The 22,388-nt window shown below is 39.6% G+C and overlaps 1 protein-coding gene and 1 pseudogene across 1 annotated transcript in view; both read left to right on the top strand.

Moving 5' to 3' along the window:
• Positions 1–22,388, top strand: part of NCKAP5 (NCK associated protein 5) — an 878,246-nt gene that overhangs the window by 691,606 nt on the left and 164,252 nt on the right. Inside the window, 1 exon segment of the mRNA XM_027590996.2 lies at positions 7,673–7,792. Coding sequence (XP_027446797.2) covers positions 7,673–7,792 — 120 coding nt within the window.
• LOC113921239 lies at positions 17,676–17,750 on the top strand (annotated as a pseudogene).

Raw genomic sequence — 22,388 nt, 5'->3', positions numbered from 1 at the left:
TGGCCATGTCCCTATTCTGCCTTCAGACAATATAAGATCACGTTATTGTGCCAGAGTGGGCAGAAGCAAGTTATTGCCCAAATTTGGCTATTTTGGTACATCTTATTGAAACTTTCCCATCACTTTCTATAATGTTTCTCAGAGACTAAATTCTAGTTCTTTCAGATTTTGTTTGTTCTGAATTACCTCTCTGGGAGATGGAGACTTTTTCTATAAAAGAAAATCTCAGATCATGTGGCATAATCTGGAGCACATAGCTAATGATAGCAAAATATTGTATGACATGTTGATTTTTTAATTAAGAATAATTTTATTAGGGGTTGACCACTTCTCATTGGAGATCCTTAAAGAAATATTATTTTTAATTTATACTGTAGAGGCGTTGTGATACTATTTTTGCTAGATTTTCTCAACTACTTTTGTTAAATCATGCTTTCTGTTTCAAATGATTTTAACTGGTTCAGGTTTTACATTGATATCACATAAATAGAGAGATTTGACTATACCTATTAGGTTGAATTAGGTTCCATTGTGAGTAGCAGAGATCCAAAATAGTAGTGACTTAAATAAGCTAAAATACTATTTCTTTCTCATATCTAAATCTACAGGTAGGCAGTATAGGGTTGCTGTGGCGACTCTGCTCCATAAAGTCCATGGGGTCCTGGGTGTCTCTGGTTTCTATCTTGTTATGCTATGGGATGCAGCCTCCATTCCCAAGGTCACCTCATGGTCCAAAATGGCTGCTCTCACTCCAGTCATCACATCCACATTCCAGCCATCGGAAAGGAGGAAAAACTGAAGAAAATGAAGAAGCAAAAGGGCACACACTAGTTGCCCCTTAAGAGAGACTTCCAAAAGCTTTCTTACCTCCTCATTTACATCTCCTTGAACAGACCTTAAGTCACAGAGCCACACCTAACCAAGCTGACAGTGAAGTCTTTATTCTGGGTAGGTGCCTAGCTGAAAATGGATTTTCATAGTATTGTAGGAGAAGGGGAGAAATGGATGTTGAAGGGCCTCTCACAATTTCTGTCACAGCATATTTGAAATGTTTTTTTTTTTCTTTTTCAAAGGCTTTAATTTTTCATTTGCTTTCCTCCTGTTGGAAACTCTATTCTCATTTAATTATAAACTTAAGGAATGGAGGAATCACTGTTGCAGCCCTGTGTGTAACTGTCGAGAACTTCTCATGCCTGTCTTTTTTTAATGGTGCCTCAGGAAAGAGACAAGGAAGCTATCTGGTACAATATAAAGGAAAATGGGACCCTTCAGGTCAGCCGCAAAAAGTAGGTACACAAATCCAAGTAATAACTAGTAAACAGATAAATCTACCTTGGTACAGTTAAGCAGTAAGACACAGAAAGACATGCTACTGTATGAGATAGCATACCTCAGGGACACTCTGGGGCAGGAAGAGATGCCAGGATTTTCAGAGATTCCAAAAGAATCATGTTCTGCAGAAACGTGTACCTCCCAGTTTTTATAGGGACCATAAAATCGCTACAGGAAGACTCAAATTTCTTTTTAATTAAGAGCACAATACAGGAAATAAAATGTACTCCAAATGCAGATAAGAAAACGAATTCTAAAGAGGGATATAGCTGGCACAGAGTGAAAGCAGAAATTTTGAGTGATTTATCCAAGTCACAAAAAATTTTTTTGAGGTGAAATTACAGTCATAACCGTTTTAGAATATATCGTTTGTTATGACACAAAGCAAATCTGCCATGAGCAACAAAAAAAGCATTTTTTTGGCATATCATGAACTGGCCCAGATAAGCATCTTGAAATAACAGAGTGTACTTCTTTTGTCTAATACTGATAAAAAAAAATTTATTTCCATGAACTTACCATTTTCTGTTAAATGTACATATACTGTCCTAGTCAAGTAATTCAATTTATCTCAGAAACCTGTGGATTCCCTTAAGACAGCAGATTGTCCCTCCTTTAGATCAGTACAGCTAAAGTGACAATATTAAACCCAGCTCACTTCCATTTATGACTCCAAATCATAGGTGTGCAAATGAAATCAATAATTCAGGCCAAACTCATATTTTTGTCTGAAATATATTTTATCTTCATTAAGTCAATTACACTCATTGAAAATGTAACTGTCCTAGGTTCTTTACTGTGGTTTTTTTGGTGTTTTATTTTTGTTTTTGCTTTTGGGGTTTTTTTTTTTTTTTTGCCCCTATCATCAAACTTGGAAGAAAACCTTTTATTCTTTAGTCATTTTTCAGCATATCAACTTCAGCTTTGTCTGAATGTTCTTTAGGATAACCCAGTCAATATTTTTATGGTGTTTTTTCTTTACCAACATGGAATAAGGCTCCGTATGGTAGAATCCAGCAATGCAGCAACCAGATAGGAGCAGAGTACAGTTTTGTAGCTTGTAGCTGAAAGAACTCCAAACTTCTACACATTTCCCTTGTGGAGGGGCATTCGGGCCACCCGTGTCCACTCAGTGGCAATGGTGTGTGTAGGGTCCAGTTCCCGGAAAAGGGTCTGTTTATCTTTGCTGTGTATGTTACGAGTAGTCAGACTCAATGTCCAGCACTTTAAATGCACTAAGTCATTTTGTTCTCACTGCAACTCTGTAAGATGGGACTAAGAAAACAGTGTTCCCATAGCGCTGATGGCAAGAAGTGGCAAAAGCCTCTATGTTCAACCTAGGGTTGCCGCACTCCAAATCTTCCCTTTGCAATGTTCAGCCTCCACAAACCCCTTCGATCATTTACTGTTTTTCCCCTACTGTAGTTCAGCAGGCAGAGATGAGGCTGTGGAAATCAACAGATGGATTGAAATCCAATCATTAGATATGACCGCAGGAAATAGAACAAAAGGGCAAGGGAGCCAATGGATTTCTTAAAACTTCTGGAAACATTGCCAGTCCTGGCTAGCGAGAAAAATATTCAGGATCTGACATGTGTGTAGTCAAAACTGACTCTAAATCTGGAGTCAAGCTTTCTCAGAATCTGTCTGATTTTGGACCCCAGAATTTCACAGTTGCTGAGGACCTTAGTGAGCATTTAATCCTGAGATTGTCAACCAGCTTCGATAATGGGCTTAATTTACAATGATTACATAAACTTGTTTAGCCACCACCCAGATTAAAAATGTTTTAAGGGTGCCTGGGTGGCTCAGTCGTTAAACGTCTGCCTTCGGCTGAGGTATTGATCCCAGGGTCCTGGGATCGAGCCCCGCATCGGGCTCCCTGTTCCGCAGGAAGCCTGCTTCTCCCTCTCCCACTCCCCCTGCTTGTGTTCCTTCTCTCGCTGTGTCTCTGTCAAATAAGTAAAATCTTTAAAAAAAAAAAAAAGTGTTTTAATCCAAAGGTGTTTGGAATGAAGGCTTGCAGTATTCAGTTCACCACAGGACTAACCACTTCCCGTTCATTAGGGCTGGCCTGATTCAGGCACACATTTGTTACCTGCCTTGCCTTTTAGATATTTCACATTGAGGCCTTTGGTGAGTCTGAGAGATGGCTTTTCATTTTACATGAGTCTTAGCATCCTTGGCAAAGAAAGGACTGTATCAGTGACAGCCACTGAGAAGGAATGTTACAAGGAGAAACTGGTGGGTATGGTGGCCATTAAGCTTCGGGGAAGGAATGAGGTGGCATTGGAAAAGCCATCTCATGAAGCAGCTGAGACATGCATTCTCTTGAAGTTCTGTTTTGTATAGTAGCTCGGTTTACAGATCAAGGAACTAAGGCAAAACCAGGATAAGTTACATCCTCAAGGTCATGTGGGTAAGAAGGACCAGAGTTCAGACCCCCTAACTCCCAATCTGGTGTATTCCCATGATATGCCTTGCGTCTAAAATAGTTTTATCATGGGCGCCTGGGTGGCTCAGTCGTTAAGCGTCTGCCTTCGGCTCAGGTCATGATCCCAGGGTCCTGGGATCAAGTCCCACATCGGGCTCCCTGCTCAGTGGGAAGCCTGCTTCTCCCTCTCCCACTCCCCCTGCTTGTGTTCCCTCTCTCGCTGTGTCTCTCTCTGTCAAATAAATAAATAAAATCTTTAAAATAGTTTTATCACTATTATATCAGTTTTACATAATAAAATCCGATTTAAATAGTTTTCATCAATAGTACAGTGATGTCACTATATGTCCAGCTTCTAAGCAATCAACAGTTTATTAGACTGACGTCAGCAGGGAACAGTTTAGTTCTAAATGCATTGAAGCAACTGTACTCATAGGTACTAGACAGCAGTAGATCCAGAATCTTCTTTAGCCCCAGAGCAGATGAAACTTGCCAGGATTACAATGCATGGATACTCAGGGAAGCTATGGTTTGAGATCATGAAGACGCACAGGGTCTTTCAGTCCAGTGTATCATGTTGCTCAGTATATTTTGCCCTCACCTTCAGCTTTAATCCCATATTCTGTTTCCAACTGATAGTGATGGGCAGATTGCAAGGAAAACAGGTCTGCTATTTTCTTGAAGCCACTGTACTTTCTTATATGAGATTAAATGTAGTCAAACTGTTGGCTTTGTTTCCCCCCTGATAAAATCAGGTCTCTTTTTTATTGCAGAAGACACAACCCTGTATTTGCGGGGGGGGGGGGGGGGGGTCTTCCTCCTGGGGCCTGAGATGTACTAGGAAAAAAAGAAAAAGAAGGATGTGAGAGAGAACAGATGACCCAGTCTCCTCAGTGAGCCAATGATGGCATCTAAGAAGAGAGCTCATTGGTTTCTTAACACCTTCCTTGGAAAGGGTGGTCTAGGTCTCACCTCTATCACTGTCAGGGTCACAATAACGGTGCTTGTAGACAGCCTCCATGTGTCATATGCTACTTTATGTCAATGGGTTCTTGTTGTAAGCACCCAGGACGCAGACAGCTGGCTCTCACCCTCTGCCGAGGTCTCACTATAGTGGTCAGAGAAATTGCTGTTTTTCTCTCTCTCTCTCTCTATCCGCCCAGTCTGGTTGTGCTTATGTGTGTGCACATGGGCACGCATGCGTGGTTTTGAATACAGTTTCTTGGGCTGATCACTGTCTGACATCCCTTACCATCCACAGCTTGAGTAAAGAGAGCGAGAATATTAGAACAACACAGGCACTGATTCTTTAATGTCTACAGATTCTCAGAGCAGCTCAATTCTGTTGGTCAGTAATTGTAAGACCAGAGTCACATCCCTAAAGCCTTCCATTTCCTCTTCTGCCATGTGCTGATCTAAATGAGCCAAGAGTGATGATCATTTCTCAAGGTCAATAAATTGTGTTCCTGCTAAATGAACTTTTACCATCTTAAGTAACCATCATAGCCATTGAAATTTGGGCAACTGTACAAAAAATCTCTATAGAGTATGTTGATTTTTTTTCTTTTATTCTTTATTTTTATTTTTTTTTTTTTTACCCATCTGAAGAACTCTTTCAAGTTATCTCAGTTTTGCTGCAAAAATCATCAGTGCTGTTCCTTCCAGGTCTCCTTTCTCCTTGCAACCCCACACGTACATACTTCTCCCATTTCTTCATCTGCAAATGAGAATGATTATGTTTTCCCACCCAACAGGTACTATGAATATTTATTTACCTCACAGTCAGGTTTTATTAATTACTTAATTAGCAATACTGAAAACAATTAGTGTTTGGGGGCAGGGAGAATTATATGCATGCTAGGAACAAAAAGTAGAGTAAGTGTGACACAGACAGAGGTTGAATTCTAAATAAAGTAAACAAGTTTGGCCTTTTATTGTGAGCAGTGCCTAGGCCCCCAAAGTGGCCTCTGCCAAATGGCATATGTGCTCACGCTCACACACGCACTTCTGCCCCTGCCTTTGGCAGCTGCTGCCCTCCTAGATCTTGGACTCAGGTGCCTCATTCTGAACATGACATTTCTCCTGTATGCTCTGCATTTGTAGGTAGCAATCAGTTGGAAACATCCTATGCATAAACCCTACCCATTTAACTAAAAAGGTGAGGAGAGTATAAGCTGTGTGGTGAGCCTCACCATAGCCTATTTCCTTGCCCTTTGTAAGTAGAATCAATGATATATAATCTGGATATAATGAGGCTCTGGTAACGCCTCAGAAGCTGAATCTGTCTGGCTTCACACAAGGTTATGGACAGGCCCACTCACCTCTCTTTAGGGCTTGGGGTTCAGAGCTGTAGTCTCGAGCTCTGTCTTGCTTGCAGAGTCTTAAGTAAGTCCTGAAGCTGCCCCACATCAAAATATATAGATCCACAAACTGGAAGTGCTGAGAAACTTAGAGCCTCAATCACACTACCACTAGGGAATGGGACTTGTCATCATCATCACCATCCCTTTTAACAAAATAATCACACAGTTTATTAAGTTCCTACTATATGTGGTGTTTTGCCAGGTGATGGAATAAAAGAGTGTAAGAACAATCTGCTTGTGTTGTTGATTGTTAGGGTATCTTCTTATGCTTGCCTTTGAGGAACGTGCCATGTAATTGACAAGGTAAGTTCAGAGCATGAAAGATAAAATCAGTACAGAGTAGTGTATGCTAAATGCCCTGTAAGAGGCATTGAGGGCTTATTGGAGTTCAGGAAAAGGAATGGTCTTTGCGGGATGCCAGATAAAAGTGTCAGAGAGGAGACAGATACATTTTAAGGTGGACATCAGTCAAAATGCCAAAGTTGGACTAGACGGAAGAGGGGCTTGAGAAGGGACCATAATGGCGGGGTGGGGAGGGGGCGAGGATGGCAGGAATGCACAGAGGTTTTGGGAACAACAAGCAGACCGTTGTTCTTTAAATGGCAAGAGCAGAAACCTTTTTAAAAAACTTGAAAGTAGGGAAAGATCAGGTTTGACATGTAGAAAAGGATCAGCTTTTGAAGAACTTTGAACTGGGGCATCGTTCTACTTGGTCTTTCTTGAACCCCATCCAAGAGAGTACTTGTGGACAAGTACTATAAGTGTCTTTATCACAAGTGAGTTTGGAAGGCACATCCTTGGTGGATTCTGGAGAATCCTAAGGCTCCTGTGTTACAGCCTCCCTCATGAAAGTTGGGGAAAATGTCTCTGTGGTCTTTGAACTCTTCGAAAGAAGTGCTCCAGAAGGATGCCCAGGTATGGCTAGTCTACTTCTTCCCCAGCACCAAGATGAACCACCGCAAATACATGGAAATCCACCAGTTCAGAGCATGAGCAGGTTTCAAGTGGCCTTTTAACTTTCATTTCAGAATTGCTTCTCTCTGTCTAAATGCATCACTGGCTCTATTAGCCCCAGCGTTGAAAATTTCAACTTGTTTCCACAAATGACAGCGAAAGGCTCTATCAAAAGTGATGGTTTCTTTAGTTCATCAAATCTCTATTCACTGCAAAACATTATTGTCCTTGTGGTTTGTGGTTTATGACTGCTTTTATGAAGACAGTGAAAAGGCAAAATATATAGGTGGAAACTCAAATTGACTTTATATCGCTAACATTTACCATCTTCAAAAATAGCATGCTAGATTAATGCACTTCTGATTCCAAGGTACTTTTTTTTTTAAATTGGTCTTCTCTGCACATAATAATTCTATCAGACAATGGGCTATGGGAGAAAACGTGTGTGATTTATTCCCCGGGGGCTTTGAAGAATAAAAATACTATTTTTATACTAATGTGTCTGAAATATCAGATAAAATATGGTTATAATATGCAAAAGTGTCTTTCAGTTACAGATTTTTTTCTTCTTTCACTGTGTTTGTTGTAGGATCTAAGGGAGGAATGTGTAAAGTTGAAAACAAGAGTGTTTGATTTGGAACAACAGAATCGAACGTTAAGCATCCTGTTCCAACAGCGAATCAGACCAACTTCTGATCTGCTCCTCCAGGTATGTGCTTATGTGGAAAACAATCCTTGCCACTGAAATGCTATTGACAAAAAGTTACTCTAGTTCAAAAGTTTCCAGTATCTCCATAGGCAAGGCATCGTGCATCAGAACCTGATTCTTTCCCTTCTCAAGGGATGTCATTAAAATTGAGCGTCTCTTAAATTTCTGACTTTTTAGAGCTACGTTTAGATAAAGAAATACATCAACAAATAATAAATAGGTAAAAGGGACCATCAGAAGGTGTCCTCTAGTAAACTAAGTGAAACTGTGGAATGGAGTCGGGAAATAATTGATTACTTCGGGGACTTGTATTAGTAATCTTGCATTCCGCGATAAGCAAGGAAGAGTTTTATGTGATGCCAAAGTACATTTCTTTATTCTCTGTAATCAAAAATTCTGCTGGGGTTTGTTTTTCTTTCATATCTGTCTCCATGCAGAGTTCCTCCTCACACACAATTCTTCCTATATTCTGCCCCAGTGTTTTTCAGGTTCTCCTTGTCTAAATGCTCTCACTGAACTCCTTCTTTACTTTCCTTCAGAGCATGCAAAGTTGTGGATAGTGAAACCATTTGAATCATTTTGAATGAGGTCCCTGACAAAGCACCAGAGAACATACCTGACTTCAGGGAGACACATGAATTGGCAAAGGGGGCTGGGAGGCTGATCTTTGCTGTTTCCTGGTTTTTTTTTTTTAATCCTATTAATGTGTATATTTGCTCAAACAAGCTCCCATGAGCCTTGCTTAGAGCCCTTCTCTGGCTAAGTTAGCAAAGGGTAAGGTTTCTCAGGGACAATGTACGAAAAATAAACCCCAGCTGCCTGGCCTAATTGGCTGAGAGAAAGGGAAGAGACCAGAGGTATCCTCTAGACTCTACTGCCCAGCACTGTAACCACTAACTACGTGGTGTCATTGGAATTGAAAGCTAAATGAAAATTAAGTTCCTATGCCAAACTAGCCAGATTTGAAGTGTTGAAAAGCCTCATATGGACAGCGCCTACCATATCGGATGGTGCATATATAGAACGTTTCCATCACCATAGGAGATTCTACAGGACAACACTTTTCCAGACGGCTGGGACAGTGTTGTTAATTTACCCTCTGAACTTTGGCGTGAACATCTTTCCTTGACTCCTCAGGGAAGTAGCGAGAAATTGCCATTCATTTCATTCAAAGAAAGATGTTTGATAAAGCCGAACATCAAAAGTATAATTTTCCCCCCAAATGAAAATAAAACCATTCTCTGAATTGTACAGTGGATCTCATCTCCTAAATTAATTTCTTCTCTGCCTTATCTGTTAAAGCATAATTCATAATTTATGACTCAAAAATTATGCAGAAAAAAATTGTCTATCTCTATTCTCTTTCCTGGTCCCAACCACAGCAAATGTTTGTCATAGAGAATCTTGCATCTGTAAAAAGTTGTATTTCTTTTGCTCTCTCATATCAAGATCCAATATTATAATTACTTTTAACAGCTGTTGCATGTTCATGAATTTTTCCATCTTGCTTGGTTTAACTTCAGGCTTTTCTGGAACAATGTTTAAGGATCCATAGTCTCTGTTTATGAATCATGGTGGCATATTTCCATAATAAACACATGTGCCATAGATATTTAAACTTTTTCATTGGCTGTCACAAATTTCTGAAATCCATATCCAAATGGCAGGGAATGGTGTATGTGCTATCAATAGACCTCAGTGTTTATTGATTGGGTATTTTCAGCCAACACACTTTATATTCCTCCCCAAATAGTCTTCCCTTCCAGGAGCCATTCTAATTTAAATAACATTTCTGAAAGATGGGCTGTTAATAGTTCTGTAAAGAAAAATGGTAGAAAGTGGGCTGCCTGCCCTCTACCATCTACAGCTCACAATCACAGAGAGATGGAGTTGCTGGCTTTTCAGGGGGTCTGTTAATTGTGTGACTCGTGATTTTTTTATTTTCTGGTGGCACAAATACATACTATGAAGCACTGGCTAAAGTAAAAGCAATCTCTGCTTGCTTTGTACCTATGGAAGCTCTATAATTATTTGTTGAATGGAATAATGAATAAATGATAAAATTTCTGGGAAATTTACAAAGGGAACCAGCTCCATGCTGAGGAAAACAAAACAAAACAAAACAAAAAACTCTAACCTGAAAATGAAATTCTTAAGAAGGGCAGTAATCTTCTGTGGCGATTCCAGTTTCTAGAATGGTATCTCTGGGACTAGGGGTGGTAACAAATCAGAGTATCAAGGCCCTCTGTATTAAAATCAATAATTTGAACTAAATTCCAAAGAATTGAGAAGTCAGTATAGCAAGTAAAATCCCAAAGTAATGTTCTTAATAGAACCTGAATCTCTAATTAACCTTATTTGAATCCACTGGCCAGATTAACCAACACTCACCATTTCTTCTTATAAATCATGTTAAAAAACACTCTACTCATCAAACATTGACAACTAATAGAGTTCTCCACTAAGTATACTTTCTTCTCTTACCAGTTGAGTTGAATGCTCACCATAAATGAGCCATCTTTGTAACTCATTATGTTTCTGCAAGTAGTATTTATGGTGATTATATCACTTTTAACTACTATATAAACCGACGAAATGTGATACCGAAAGAATTGTTTATATAAAACAAAGTTGAGTGCTTCAAAACCATCTATAAAGGTGAATCACTAAATAATTGTTTATGATCAAATGAAATACAGATGCCTAACTAAAAAAATTGTGGGAGCTGGAGAATTATCTTAAACATAGAGGCATTCTGCGTGCAAATTGCTTCCCAAGTGATTTTAAGTTCTTGTTACACTGTTAAGAAAACCCAAAACAAAGACATATGCATAAACAATGCATACAGCATGTGTTTGATGCCCCTCTCCCCCCGCCCCCCCGCCGCCAAAAAAGCCAAACAAAACAGACTGTAATGGATCCCTAGGCAAAGAAGTAGCTTTGGCCCTACCAACAACGTTATTTAACAAATGCATAGTGTTTACCACGTGTCCGATACATTTCTACAGCCTTTACAGCGCTTACCAATTTCATCTCCATTACAGTCCTATGAGGCAGGCAAGTATCCTTGCACCCATTTTTACAAATGGGGACTCTCAGGCACAAAGTCTCCCGGCTGGTAATCTAAACCCGTGATCCGGCTCAGGTCCCTCCCTTCTGCCTCCCTTCTCTGCTGCCTCTGCATGGAACACAAATGCGCATGAGGAACATTTTTCTGATTCTGTATTCTGACATTTTGATTAACTGGGCCACTTGTGATCAAGTCGGATCAGAGGACTTCTGCAGTGAAATCACAACAAGGAGACTACCATATTTACACATTTCTGAAAGCCTCTTGATATGTGGCATCCATGATTTTTCCCTCTCCTGTGGGTTCTGCTTTTGTCTTGTTTTGGACACCTGTGTTATCATTCTGATAAAACATTATTGTCATTTTTCTTTCCTAACACTTTTTTTTCTTTTCCTTCTCATCTGATATTTCAAAGTGTCCTAGTACCCATATCCTTAGGCCAAGATAGAAGGAAAAGAATGTTATAGTGTAGATTATTCACACAAACAGTTGGGAATCTGACAGCTTAGAACCAAGGTGTAAACATTTGCTGTCACTTCCTAGAGTGCTCTTTGTTTTGGGGGTTTTTTTCTTGCTAGTGTTTTGTTTTATGGTATTATTTCGTATGAGATGAGAGGATTTAAAAATTCTGTACTTCTGATTTATTCTTTTTTCCCCTAAATCTTTATGTTCAGAGCACAAATCTATCTATTCATGAGTCTGACTTGGCAGGACACTACACTATACATTCACCTCTCCCCGCCTATCCACAAGCCGTGAATCCCAGTCGCTGAGACTTAACCCAGTGCTGCCATCTTTCAGGGGCCTTCAGGGTCACGGCAGTGCTCCTGGAACTTTCCCCTTGCTGAAGCTCCTAGAGGATTGATGAGCCATCCCACACAAATCATGGTTCTGTATGGGAGTCTGGTATCCTAGTCTCTTGTGGCAGAGATGGTGGAGATCATGCAGTGCAACCCATAGGAACTAGGGATTTCCTGTCTCATTTCACCTAATTTGTGATTAATCTCTGTGAGGGCAAGAACTCTGCTGAATGTTGTGTTTTACCTCCCACCAATGTTATCACTGTTCATAATATGTATCCATTTTATATTATTGATGGTTCAACACTTAATTACATACCTTTTTTATGGAATATAGGTTTTGGTGGGCCAGAATTTTGTTTGTTTGTTTTTTCTATGCAGCAATCTCATTGCCTTTATTATTTTTTCTTCCAGAGTTATTAAGGTATAATTGACATAACATTGTATAGGTTTAAGGTGTATAAGAGAAAGATTTGATATATGTAAATATTATGAAATGACCACCACAATAAGTTAACAGCCAACACCTCACATACTTGCAAATTTTTTTCTTGTGGTGAGAACATTTAAGATCTACTTATTTAGCAACTCTCAAATATACAATACATATTGTCAACTCTAGTCACCATGCTGTACATTATATATCCAGGATTTATTTATACCTGCAAGTTTTGACCACCTTCATCAGTTTCCCCCACCCTCCCATTCTCAACCTGTGGCAACCACCAATCTCTTCTCTGTCTCTATGAGTCCTGTTTTACTAGATACCACATATAAGTAAGATCATATGGTATTTGTCTTTTTCTGTCTTAGCATAATGCCTTCAGCATCCATTCACGTTGTTACAAATGCCAGGATTTTCTTTTTTGTGGCTGAGTAATATTTCATATGTCACACTTTGTCCATTCATGTGCCAATGGATTGTGTATGTGTGTGTGTATACGTGTGAGTTTGTATCATGGTTTCTTTATTCATTCATCTATTAATGAACACTTGTATTGTTTCCATCTCTGGGCTATTGTAAATAATACTGAAATGAACCTGAGTGTGCAGATATCTCCTTGAGATAATGATTTTGTTTCCTTTGGTTATATGCCCAGAAGTGGCTAAATCATATGGTTGTTTTATGTTTAGCGTTTTAAGGTACCTCCATGCTATTTCCATAGAAGCTGTTAACAGTTTACACTCCTTCCAACAGTGAATTCTCACCAGCACTTGTTATTTCTTGTCTTTTTGATAATACTCATTCTAACAGGTGTCAGATGGTATCTCACGGTTTTGATTTGCAATTCGCTGGTGATTAGTGATATCAAGCACATTTCCATGTACCTGTTGGCTGTTTGAATATCTTCTTTGGAAAAATGTCTGTTCAGGACCTTTGCCCATTTTTAAATGGGGTTATTTGATTTTTTTGCTATTGAGTTGTATGAATTTCCTATATATTTTAGGTATTAACCCCTTATCAGAAGCATAGTTTGCAAATATTTTCTCCCATTCCATAAGTTGTCTTTTTTTGTTGATCATTGTTTTGTTCTGAAGAATCATTTTAGGTTGATGTAGTCTCACCTGTTTCTTTTTGATTTTGTTGCTTGTGCTTTAGGTTTTATATCCAACAAATCATTGCCCTGATCCATTTCAAGGAGGTTTTTTTCCCAGTGTTTGCTCCTAGGAGTTTAACGGTTTCAGGTCTTACATTTAAGCCTTAACCCATTTTAGGTTAATTTTATGTGTGGTATAAAATAGTTTTTTTGTTTCATTCTTTTGCATGTGAATATCCAATTTTCTCAGCACCATTTATTAAAGACTGTATTTTCTCCATTGAGTGTTCTTGGTTCTTTTGACTAATATTAGAAAACCATATATGCATGGCATTTTTTGGGGGGGGGTGGTCTCTCACTTTTGTTCCATTAGTCTATGTGTCTGTTTTTATGCCAATATCACTTTATATTGACTACTATGGCTTTGTAATATATTTGAAATCCAAAAGTGTGATGCCTTCAGCTTTGTTCTGTTTTTCTCAGAATTATTTTAACTATCTGGAGTTCTAAACTAATTTTAGGATTTTTTTCCTATTTCTATAAAAAATGTCATTGAAATCTTGATAGAGATTTTATTGAATCTATACATGGTTTGGAGTATTATAGACATTTTAACAAAGTTAGCTTCTCCAACCCAAGGACACAAGATATCTTTCCATTCATTTGTGTTTTCTTCAGTTTCTTTCATCAGTGTTTAGTAGTTTTCAGTGTAGAAATTTTTCACCTCCTTGGTTAGATCCATTCCTAAGTATTTTATTGGTTTCATGCTATTATTAATGGGATTATTTTCTTTATTTCTTTTTCAGGTAATTCATTGTTAGTGTATAGAAATGCTGCTGATTTTTTTTATGTTGATTTTGTATCCTGCAACTTTACTGAATTCATTGATTAAGTCTAATAGCTTTTTGGTGGAGTTTTTAGGATTTTCTATATGTAAAATCATGTCATCTGCAAATAGAGACACTTTTATTTTGTTCTTTCTGATTCTGGTGATTTTTATTTCTTTTCCTTGCCTGAATGTTCTGTAGACTTCCAGTACTCTGTTGAATAGGAGTTGTGAGGATGGGCACCCTTGTCTTATTCCTAATCTTAGAGGAAAAACCATTTGTCACTGAGTACAAGGTTAGCTATAAGCCTGTCATATGTCGCCTTTATTATGTTGATGTATATTCCTTCTACACCGAGTTTGTTGAGAGTTTTTATCAGGAAAGGACATTGAATTTTGTCAAGTGCTTTTTCCATCCCTACTGAGATGATCAAATGATTTTATCTTTTATTAATGTGATGTATCACTTTTATTCTTGTATGTTAAGCCATTCTTGCATTTCAGGGATCAATCCCATCTGGTCATGGTGTATGATCTGTTTTATGTGCAGTTGAATTTAGTTTGCAAGTATTTTGTTGAGAATTTTGCACCAACTTTCATCAGGGATATTGCCTACAGTTTTCTTTTCTGGTAGTGTCCTTATCTATCTTTGATATCTTGGTAATACTAGCTTTGTAAAATGATCTGGGGAGTGTTCTGAATTCTCCAATTTTTTTTGGAAGAGTTTGGGAAGAATTGGCATTAATTCTTATTTAAGTGTTCAGTAAAATTCACCAGCAAAACCTCTGGTCCTAGGCTTCTCTTTGTTGGGAGGTTTTGGATTACTGATTCAATCTTTTTACTCATTACTAGTCTTTTCAGATTTTCCCTTCATGATTCAGTTGTAGTAGGTTTCATATTTCTCAACATTTTTCCCTGTTTTTTTTTAATAGGTTGTCCAATTTATTCGCATATAATTGTTCATAGTAATTGGCATATAATCATTCATAGTAATCTCTTATGATCCTGGTATTTCTGTGTTATCATTTGTAATGTCTCCTCTTTCATTTATAATTTATTTGATTTGGGTCTTATATCTCTTTTTTTTCTTGGTTAGTCCAGCTAAATGTTTATCAATTTTATTTATCTTTTCAAAGAGCCATCTTAGTTTTGTTAATCCTTTGTATTGTTTTCCTGTTCTCTATTTCATTTATTTCTGCTCTAATCTTAATTATTTCCTTCCTTCTGCTAACTTTGGGCTCAGTCTTTCCTTTCTTTCTAGTTCCTTGGGGTTAAAATTTAGATTATTTATTTGAGGTTGTTCTTTTTCCTTGATGTATGTGTTCATCACTGTAAAATTTCCTGTTGGAACTGCTTTTGCTGTGCCTTATAAGTTTTGATATGTTGTGTTTTCATTTGTTTGTCTCAATATACCTTTATTTTTAATGTTTTGAGTTCTTCTTTGATCCATTGGTTGTTCAAGAGTGTATTGTTTAATTTTCATGTATTTTTGAGTTTCTAGTTTTCTTCCTGTTACTGATTTTTAGTTTCATACTAATGTCAGAAAAAAAAAAAAAAACACGGATGATTTCAATATTCTTAAATTTGCTAAGACTTGTTCTTGCCTCACATATGATCTATCCGAGGAAATGTTCCCTGTGTGCTTAAGAATAATGTGTACCCCACTATAGTTGGATGGAATAGTCTATGTGTGTTTGTTAGGTCGATTTGGTCTCTAGTATTGTATAAATCTGCTATCTCTTTATTGATTCTCTTTATGTATGATCTATCTACTGTTAAGAATGGAGTATCGAAGGGGCACCTGGGTAGCTCAGTCGTTAGGTGTCTGCCTTTGGCTCAGGTCATGATCCCAGGGTCCTGGGATCGAGCCCCGCATCAGGCTCCCTGCTCCGCGGGAAGCCTGCTTCTCCCTCCCTGACTCCCCCTGCTTGTGTTCCCTCTCTTGCTGTGTCTCTCTCTGTCAAATAAATAAATAAAATCTTTAAAAAAAAAAGAAAAAAAGAATGGGGTATCGAAGTTCTCTCTTATTGTACTGCTATCTCTCTGCTTTCAGTTCTGTTAATATATTCTTTACATATTTGGGTGTTTCAATGTTGGGTGTATAATATTTATAATTACCATATATTCTTGATGGATTGACCCTTTTATAATTATATAATGACCTTATTTGTCTCTTTTGACCATTTTTAGCTTAAAGTCTACTTTGTCTTATATAAGTATAGCTACTCCTGCTTTTTTTTTCTGGATTACCATATTTGGAATATCTTTTTCTATCCCTTTACTTTCAGTCTATGTGTGTCTTTAAAGCCAAAGAAAGTCTCTTATAGGCAGCATATCATTGGATATTTTTTTAAAACAATCCATTCAGCCATTCTAAGTCTTTTAATTAAAGAATTTAATCCATTTATATTTAATTATTGATAACTAGGGACTTACTGTTACCATTTTATTGTTTTCTGATTTTGTAGGTACTTTGTTCCTTGCTTCTTATCTTACTGTCATCTTTTGTGATTTGTTGATTTCTTGTAGCAGTGTACTTTACTCCTTTATGATAATCTTTTGTGAAACTGCTACAGGTTTTTCCTTTGTGGTTACCATGAGGCTTATATGAACTATTTTTATATTTATAATATCCTATTGTAAGCTGATAACAACTTAACTTGGATAGCAAACAGAAGCTTTACATTTTCTTTTCTCCCCTCACATTTTAGGTTATTGATGTTACAATTTATATAGTTTTATATTGTATATTCAATAACAAATTATTGTTCTTATAGTTATTTTCAATGCATTTTCTTTTACTTAAAACCAGAGTTATAAGTGAACTATACACCGTCACTATGATATTAGAATCTGTCTTTGACTATATATTTATCACTACCAGTGAATTTTATACGTATAGTTATATGTTAATTAGCATAGCTTTATTTCCACATAAAGAACACCTTTTAGCATTTCTTACAAGTCAGGTTTAGTGGCTATGAACTTCCTCAACTTTTTTTTGGTAAGGAAAGTCTTTTATCTCCTTCATTTCTGAAGGATGGCTTTACTGAGTATAGTATTTTGGGTTTAGGGTTTTTTTCTTTCTTTCTTTCTTTCAATATAATTAATATATCGTGCCATTTTCTCCTAACTTGCAAAGTTTCTGTTGAGAAATTCACCCATGGTTTTATGCACGTTCCTAGGCATGTGATATGTTACTCTTCTCTGCCTATCTTCAAAATAATCTGTTTGTCTTTGACTTGAAAAGTTAATTATTATTTGTCTCAGTGTAGCCCTTTCATGTTCAACCTGTTCAGGAATTTTTAGACTTCATGAATTTGGTTAACCATTTCTCTCCCCAGGTTTGGGAAGTTTTCAACCATTTTTGCTTTAAATATATATTCTGTCTTTTTCTCTTTATCTTCTCTGCCAGGATTCTCATAATGTGTGTATTGTTTTTTCTTGACTATGCCCTATAAGTGCTATAGGCTTTCTTCACTTTTTTTCTTTCTTTTTTTTTTTCTTTTCTTTCTTTTGGATAATTTCAAATAATCTATTTTCCAGCTTACTAATTTTTTTCTTCTATTTGGTTGAGTCTGTTGTTGAAGCTCTCTGTTGAATTTTTCAGTTATTGTATTGTTCAGCTTTATGAATTCTGTTTGTTGTGATCACTTCTCGGCCTTTTGGCTAAGATCAAGTGTAGTATGAATTCTGTGTTTTTCTTTTTGGACGGTTTCTTTTTCTTTGTTGATGTATTCTATTCCTAACTTTGTGTAGTTGCCTGTATGTTCGTGTAGTTTGCTAAACTTCTTTAAGAGGATAATTCTGAATTATTTTTCAGACAGCTTATAGATCTCTATTTCTTCAGGAATAGTTATTAAAGCTTTAGTAGTTTCTTTTTGTGGCGTCATATTTACCTGATTATTTATGGTCCTTAATTTCTTTCCTTAGTATCTACACATTTGAGTAAGTGGTCTCATCTTCCAGACTTCACAGGTTTGCTTCGGCAGAGACAGTTCTTCACTAGTCAGCTTATCTTAGGTTTCGGAATAGGTCAGCTGGTAGCATTCTTGAAAAAGTGGGGCTTGCTATCGGCAACTCTCTTTGGGTTAGGCACTGTTCTAGATCCTAGGTGGAGAATGCCACTGGCTAGGAACAGTTGATAGGACTGCTGGCTTGGTTCCCTTCCAAAATGAAGCGGTAGGATGGGCTCCACAGTTGCCTATATATGCTGGTCAGGCTTTCTAATTGGGTGGGAGTGGGTGCTATACACAGCAGTTGAGCAAGCCTGTGAATTTGCTTCCCTGGCTGGGAAAGTTGTTACACCTTGTTGGTTGTGGACCAGAATCAGGAAGAACTGTCCACTGAGCTCCCTGGTCAGACAAGGCCATCAGCTCTACTGATGGGCAGGGCCGCTGGCTGGGTTCTCTGAGTGCCACCACAAAGCATGGCTCTGCAGTGGGCCATGCAGCCCCCTGGTGCTCTGGTTATACTTCCTGGTGATGAGACAGAGGACTATTATACTCAGCAGTAGGTGGGGCCATGAGCCCACTTCCTTGTCTGGCTGGTACAGCAGAACAGGTTTCAAAGCTGGCATAACTCACTGACCAAGGACCCAAATCAGGCATAACTGTACACCAAGTTCCCTGGCCAGATGAGGTCACCAGCTGGGCTCTGCAGATGGTAAGAGCTGCTGGCTGACCTCTCTGCTCAAATGCCATTATAAGTGGGGTTGTAGGATGGGCTACACAGCTTCCCAGGTGCTCTGGTTAGGTTTCCTGGTCAGGTGGGGTTGGAAGCTACAGTGGTAATTGGGGCTACAAATTTGCAGAACAGGCCCAAAGGCTGGCACAGCTCATTGTTTGGGGACCAAAATCAGGCAGAACTACATACTGAGTACCCTGGCCTGATGGGATCATTAGCTTGTCTCTGCAGATCGGCAAAACCGCTGGCTGGGATCTCAGGCACCACTGCAAGGAGGAGGTTGGCCTACCCAGATCCAAGCACTGGTGGCTGTACGCCCTGCCCCTCTTTTCTGTCCCAATCTGATCTCCAGGGCTTAGGCTCCACAGATTCCTCTGCAATCCCCATTGGATGAGATCCTAGTGAACCTCCCAGGAAGTGACCCACAATGCTGGGGGACCTAGATGTCCACGTCGGACACTCTTTCTCCCAGTAGAGAAATCATAGGTCCTGGGGGCCTCTTGGGGCAGTGGTCTGGCAGCCTTGCGGACAGGTGGCAGTCAGAGTGTGGCTGTTCCTCTTACCCTTCTGATGTTGTCCTTCTTGGTCTCTGTAGTCCAGAGGGGTGCTTCAACCTCACCCCTGTGTTTGGGGATTTTCAGAGCGGTGTCCTATCTACAGATGGTTGGTCTTCTGGTGAGGGGGACTGGAGTTGAGAACAACCTCTGCCACCATCTTGATGACATCACTGTTGAGGGGGATGTTTCTAACTGCAATAAGACTGTCATCTTAGTTTGAAGACTGCCTTTTTCTGTCCACTTAGATGTGTTTTTCTATCAATTTCCCTGTTGCTGGGTACCCAATTCATATTTTTAATCCTTTTTTTAAAGATTTTATTTATTTATTTGAGAGAGAGCGAGCACGAGGTGCTGGGAGGGCAGAGGCAGAGGGAGAAGCAGGCTCCCGCTGTGCAGGGAGCCCAACACAGGGCTCAGTCCCAGGACCCCGGGATCACGACCTAAGCAGAGGGCAGATGCTTAACCTGCTGAGCCACCCAAGCAGAGGGCAGATGCTTAACCTGCTGAGCCACCCAGGCGCCCCTTTAATCCTTTTATTTATTTCTGAGAAGCAGAGATATTTTTTTTTAGGCATTTACACTCCTTGCTACCGTAGAACCTGTGATTGCATAGTGAGCACAGCCCTGTGGAGCTACCCAGAACTTGAACTGTCAGTTAATAACCAACACGACGGTATCTTCTCCAGAGCATTTGGTCAGTCTGAGAATTAGAAAACATCAACCATGTTAAATGTTTTTAAATGTATGTATTTGCTTTTTAAGAGGTGTGTACACATCTGCCTTTAGGGCGCTTTCTCAATATACACAGTTGAAGTGAGAAGTGAGATGAAAAGAAGAGGAGACTTCGGAGTAACACAGAGGGTAGTAAGGGAGGAGCAGGTGAGTGGGTGAAGGGCTAGGTAAACAACGGGACAATGGTTCTTCAGTTCTGGAGATAGAAACTTTTCATTCAGATGGATCAGTGCCTCTCTTGAGCCACAAGCTAAGAAGGCATCAGGAGAAGAGGCAAACAAAACAAAACAAAATCCATACATATTTAGAACAGCTATCTGACTTCCCGCACTGCTAAGATACACAACATTTGCCTTGTGAGTTTCTAAAATTGATCAGCTCTTCCCTTGCGATGCCTATGTGCCAGGCATAGAGGTGGCCTCTGGCTCTGCCCTACAGACCTGGGATCTAATTTAGAAAGACCCGCAGGGTGACAGGAGAAGCAGTCCAGTGATGTTGGAGGGATGGTGAGTGACACCAGGGCCCAGATGGCACAGTACCACCAGTGCTGGTCTGTTATCCTGCATGATCAGAGGACTTTGGTGGCTTCATTGTGGGCATCTGTCAGACCTGAAAACAGAAGGAATGTGCAGCAGGGACTCTCACTCATGCCATAAACCCTGGAAAGGGTATTCACTTCTCTGAAGTACAGAAAGTGGCCTTTCTGAGAAGTAAAGGACACTTTGAAAGATCACACAGCCTCTGCAGGGCAGGGCTTTCAATGATTAGATGCCCCACACAAGGCTGGTTTGGGATCAAGTATGAGCAGCAGAGAATATGAGAAAGAACCTTCAGGGTTATGGCAAGATGTGATTTCCCACTCTTCGTCATGCATCCAAGGCCCTCTATAGACTTGCTTCACCCTCAACGGCTTCATTTTTCTTTTTCTTTTTCTTTTTTTCCTGACACAAATTCTTTACTCTAGCCAAGCAGAAATACTTTCACTCCATGGAGCATGACACAGGTCTTCCTTCAACAGTTCCATTTCGTATGTCAGGACTGCTACTCCTCCCACCCTGCCCACCCACTCCTGCCATTCCTCTTCTTTCATTTAATAAATCTGAGGCACCCAAAGGACGCCAGTGCTGGGACTTCAGTGGTGAAATGCATCTCCTCAACAGCCGTGGTCCCCAAGTCCCCTGGAGAAGATAGTGACGTGGTGAGGGGCACGCGACACAATGCTGCAGGTACAGCACAGCAGGGACAGGGTACTAACTGCGGTGGGCCAGGAGCTTGGGGATGGCCTAACCCAGGAAGTAATGCCCCCGCTTGAGTCTAGAAAACAGAATTCAAGTTTGTGAGGTGGACAAGGGAGAATATAAACACAAGCCAGAAGGAAGAGCCTGTGCAAGGATATGAAGGCGTGAGGAAGTCTGTCTCCTGCTTCCCATCCTGTTGGATAGTCACGCGCTTTGGAAGTGCTCCAGGAAGAAATTGCGCCCCCCACCCCTCTCAATGTCCTACACACACTTTGCTCAGCAGGTTCCAGCCTGTATCAATCTGTCACTTTGTAAATATGCTAAATTTTTTTTCATACATGTTTGCTCTTCATTCCCAAGTCAGTTGAGGGTATTTTCAAATTTTGCTTGTTGTTTGTTTGTTTTTATGCAAGACCAGGCTTCCTAGTCCATGCATTATGACTGAACGCCGTGTTATGATGTGCTTCCTGTCAGCGTTATATTGTTATCAGGGGTAGAAGTGGTCTGTTATAAGGAAGTCAGGGCACTACTCCTAGTCTTTACTTGGTTGCTTTAGCTTTTATCTTTAACATGGGGACCAGGGCCTTGCCTTGGTGACCTTTGAATTTTCTCAATACATAACTTAAACAAAAGTGAGCCTCAGTAAATGTGGAGTGAATGAAGCACTGAGTGAACCTCTGGGACGCATGGAAGGCTTGCCAACAAGGGGGTTAGAAGGAAATGGCTTCACAAATGAGGCAACCATAGTGGGGGAAAGAAAAGAAGGGAGTGGGCACAGTCGTTAGGGCACTGTGTACATACAAGAAGAAAGACTTCACAGTCTTATGTTTGGATAAGTTGGAACAACCAGGGAACTTAAACTTTTTCTTTAAGAGGTGGGATGCAGAGGGAGAGGAAGAGAGAATCCCCAGGCAGACCTCATGGCCAGAATAGAGCTGGCACAGGGCTCCATCTCAAGACCCTGAGATCATGACCTGAGCCAAAATCAAGAGTTGGGTGCTTAACTGACGGAGCCACCCAGGCGCCCCAGTCTCTCCTTTTAAATGAACTCGAGTTTTGTTTTTGCATTTGCTTTATCTCTTCCTGTTGCCAGTGAGACCTCAGGGTTCCATCTTGGAATTGTTTGTTCCCCGTGGCTGTAGAGAATCGT

The sequence above is a fragment of the Zalophus californianus genome, chromosome 3, assembly GCF_009762305.2.
Source record: "Zalophus californianus isolate mZalCal1 chromosome 3, mZalCal1.pri.v2, whole genome shotgun sequence".
NCBI lineage: Eukaryota > Metazoa > Chordata > Mammalia > Carnivora > Otariidae > Zalophus > Zalophus californianus.
The sequence above is the reverse complement of the archived record's forward strand: the minus strand, read 5'-3'. Positions and strand labels throughout refer to the sequence as shown.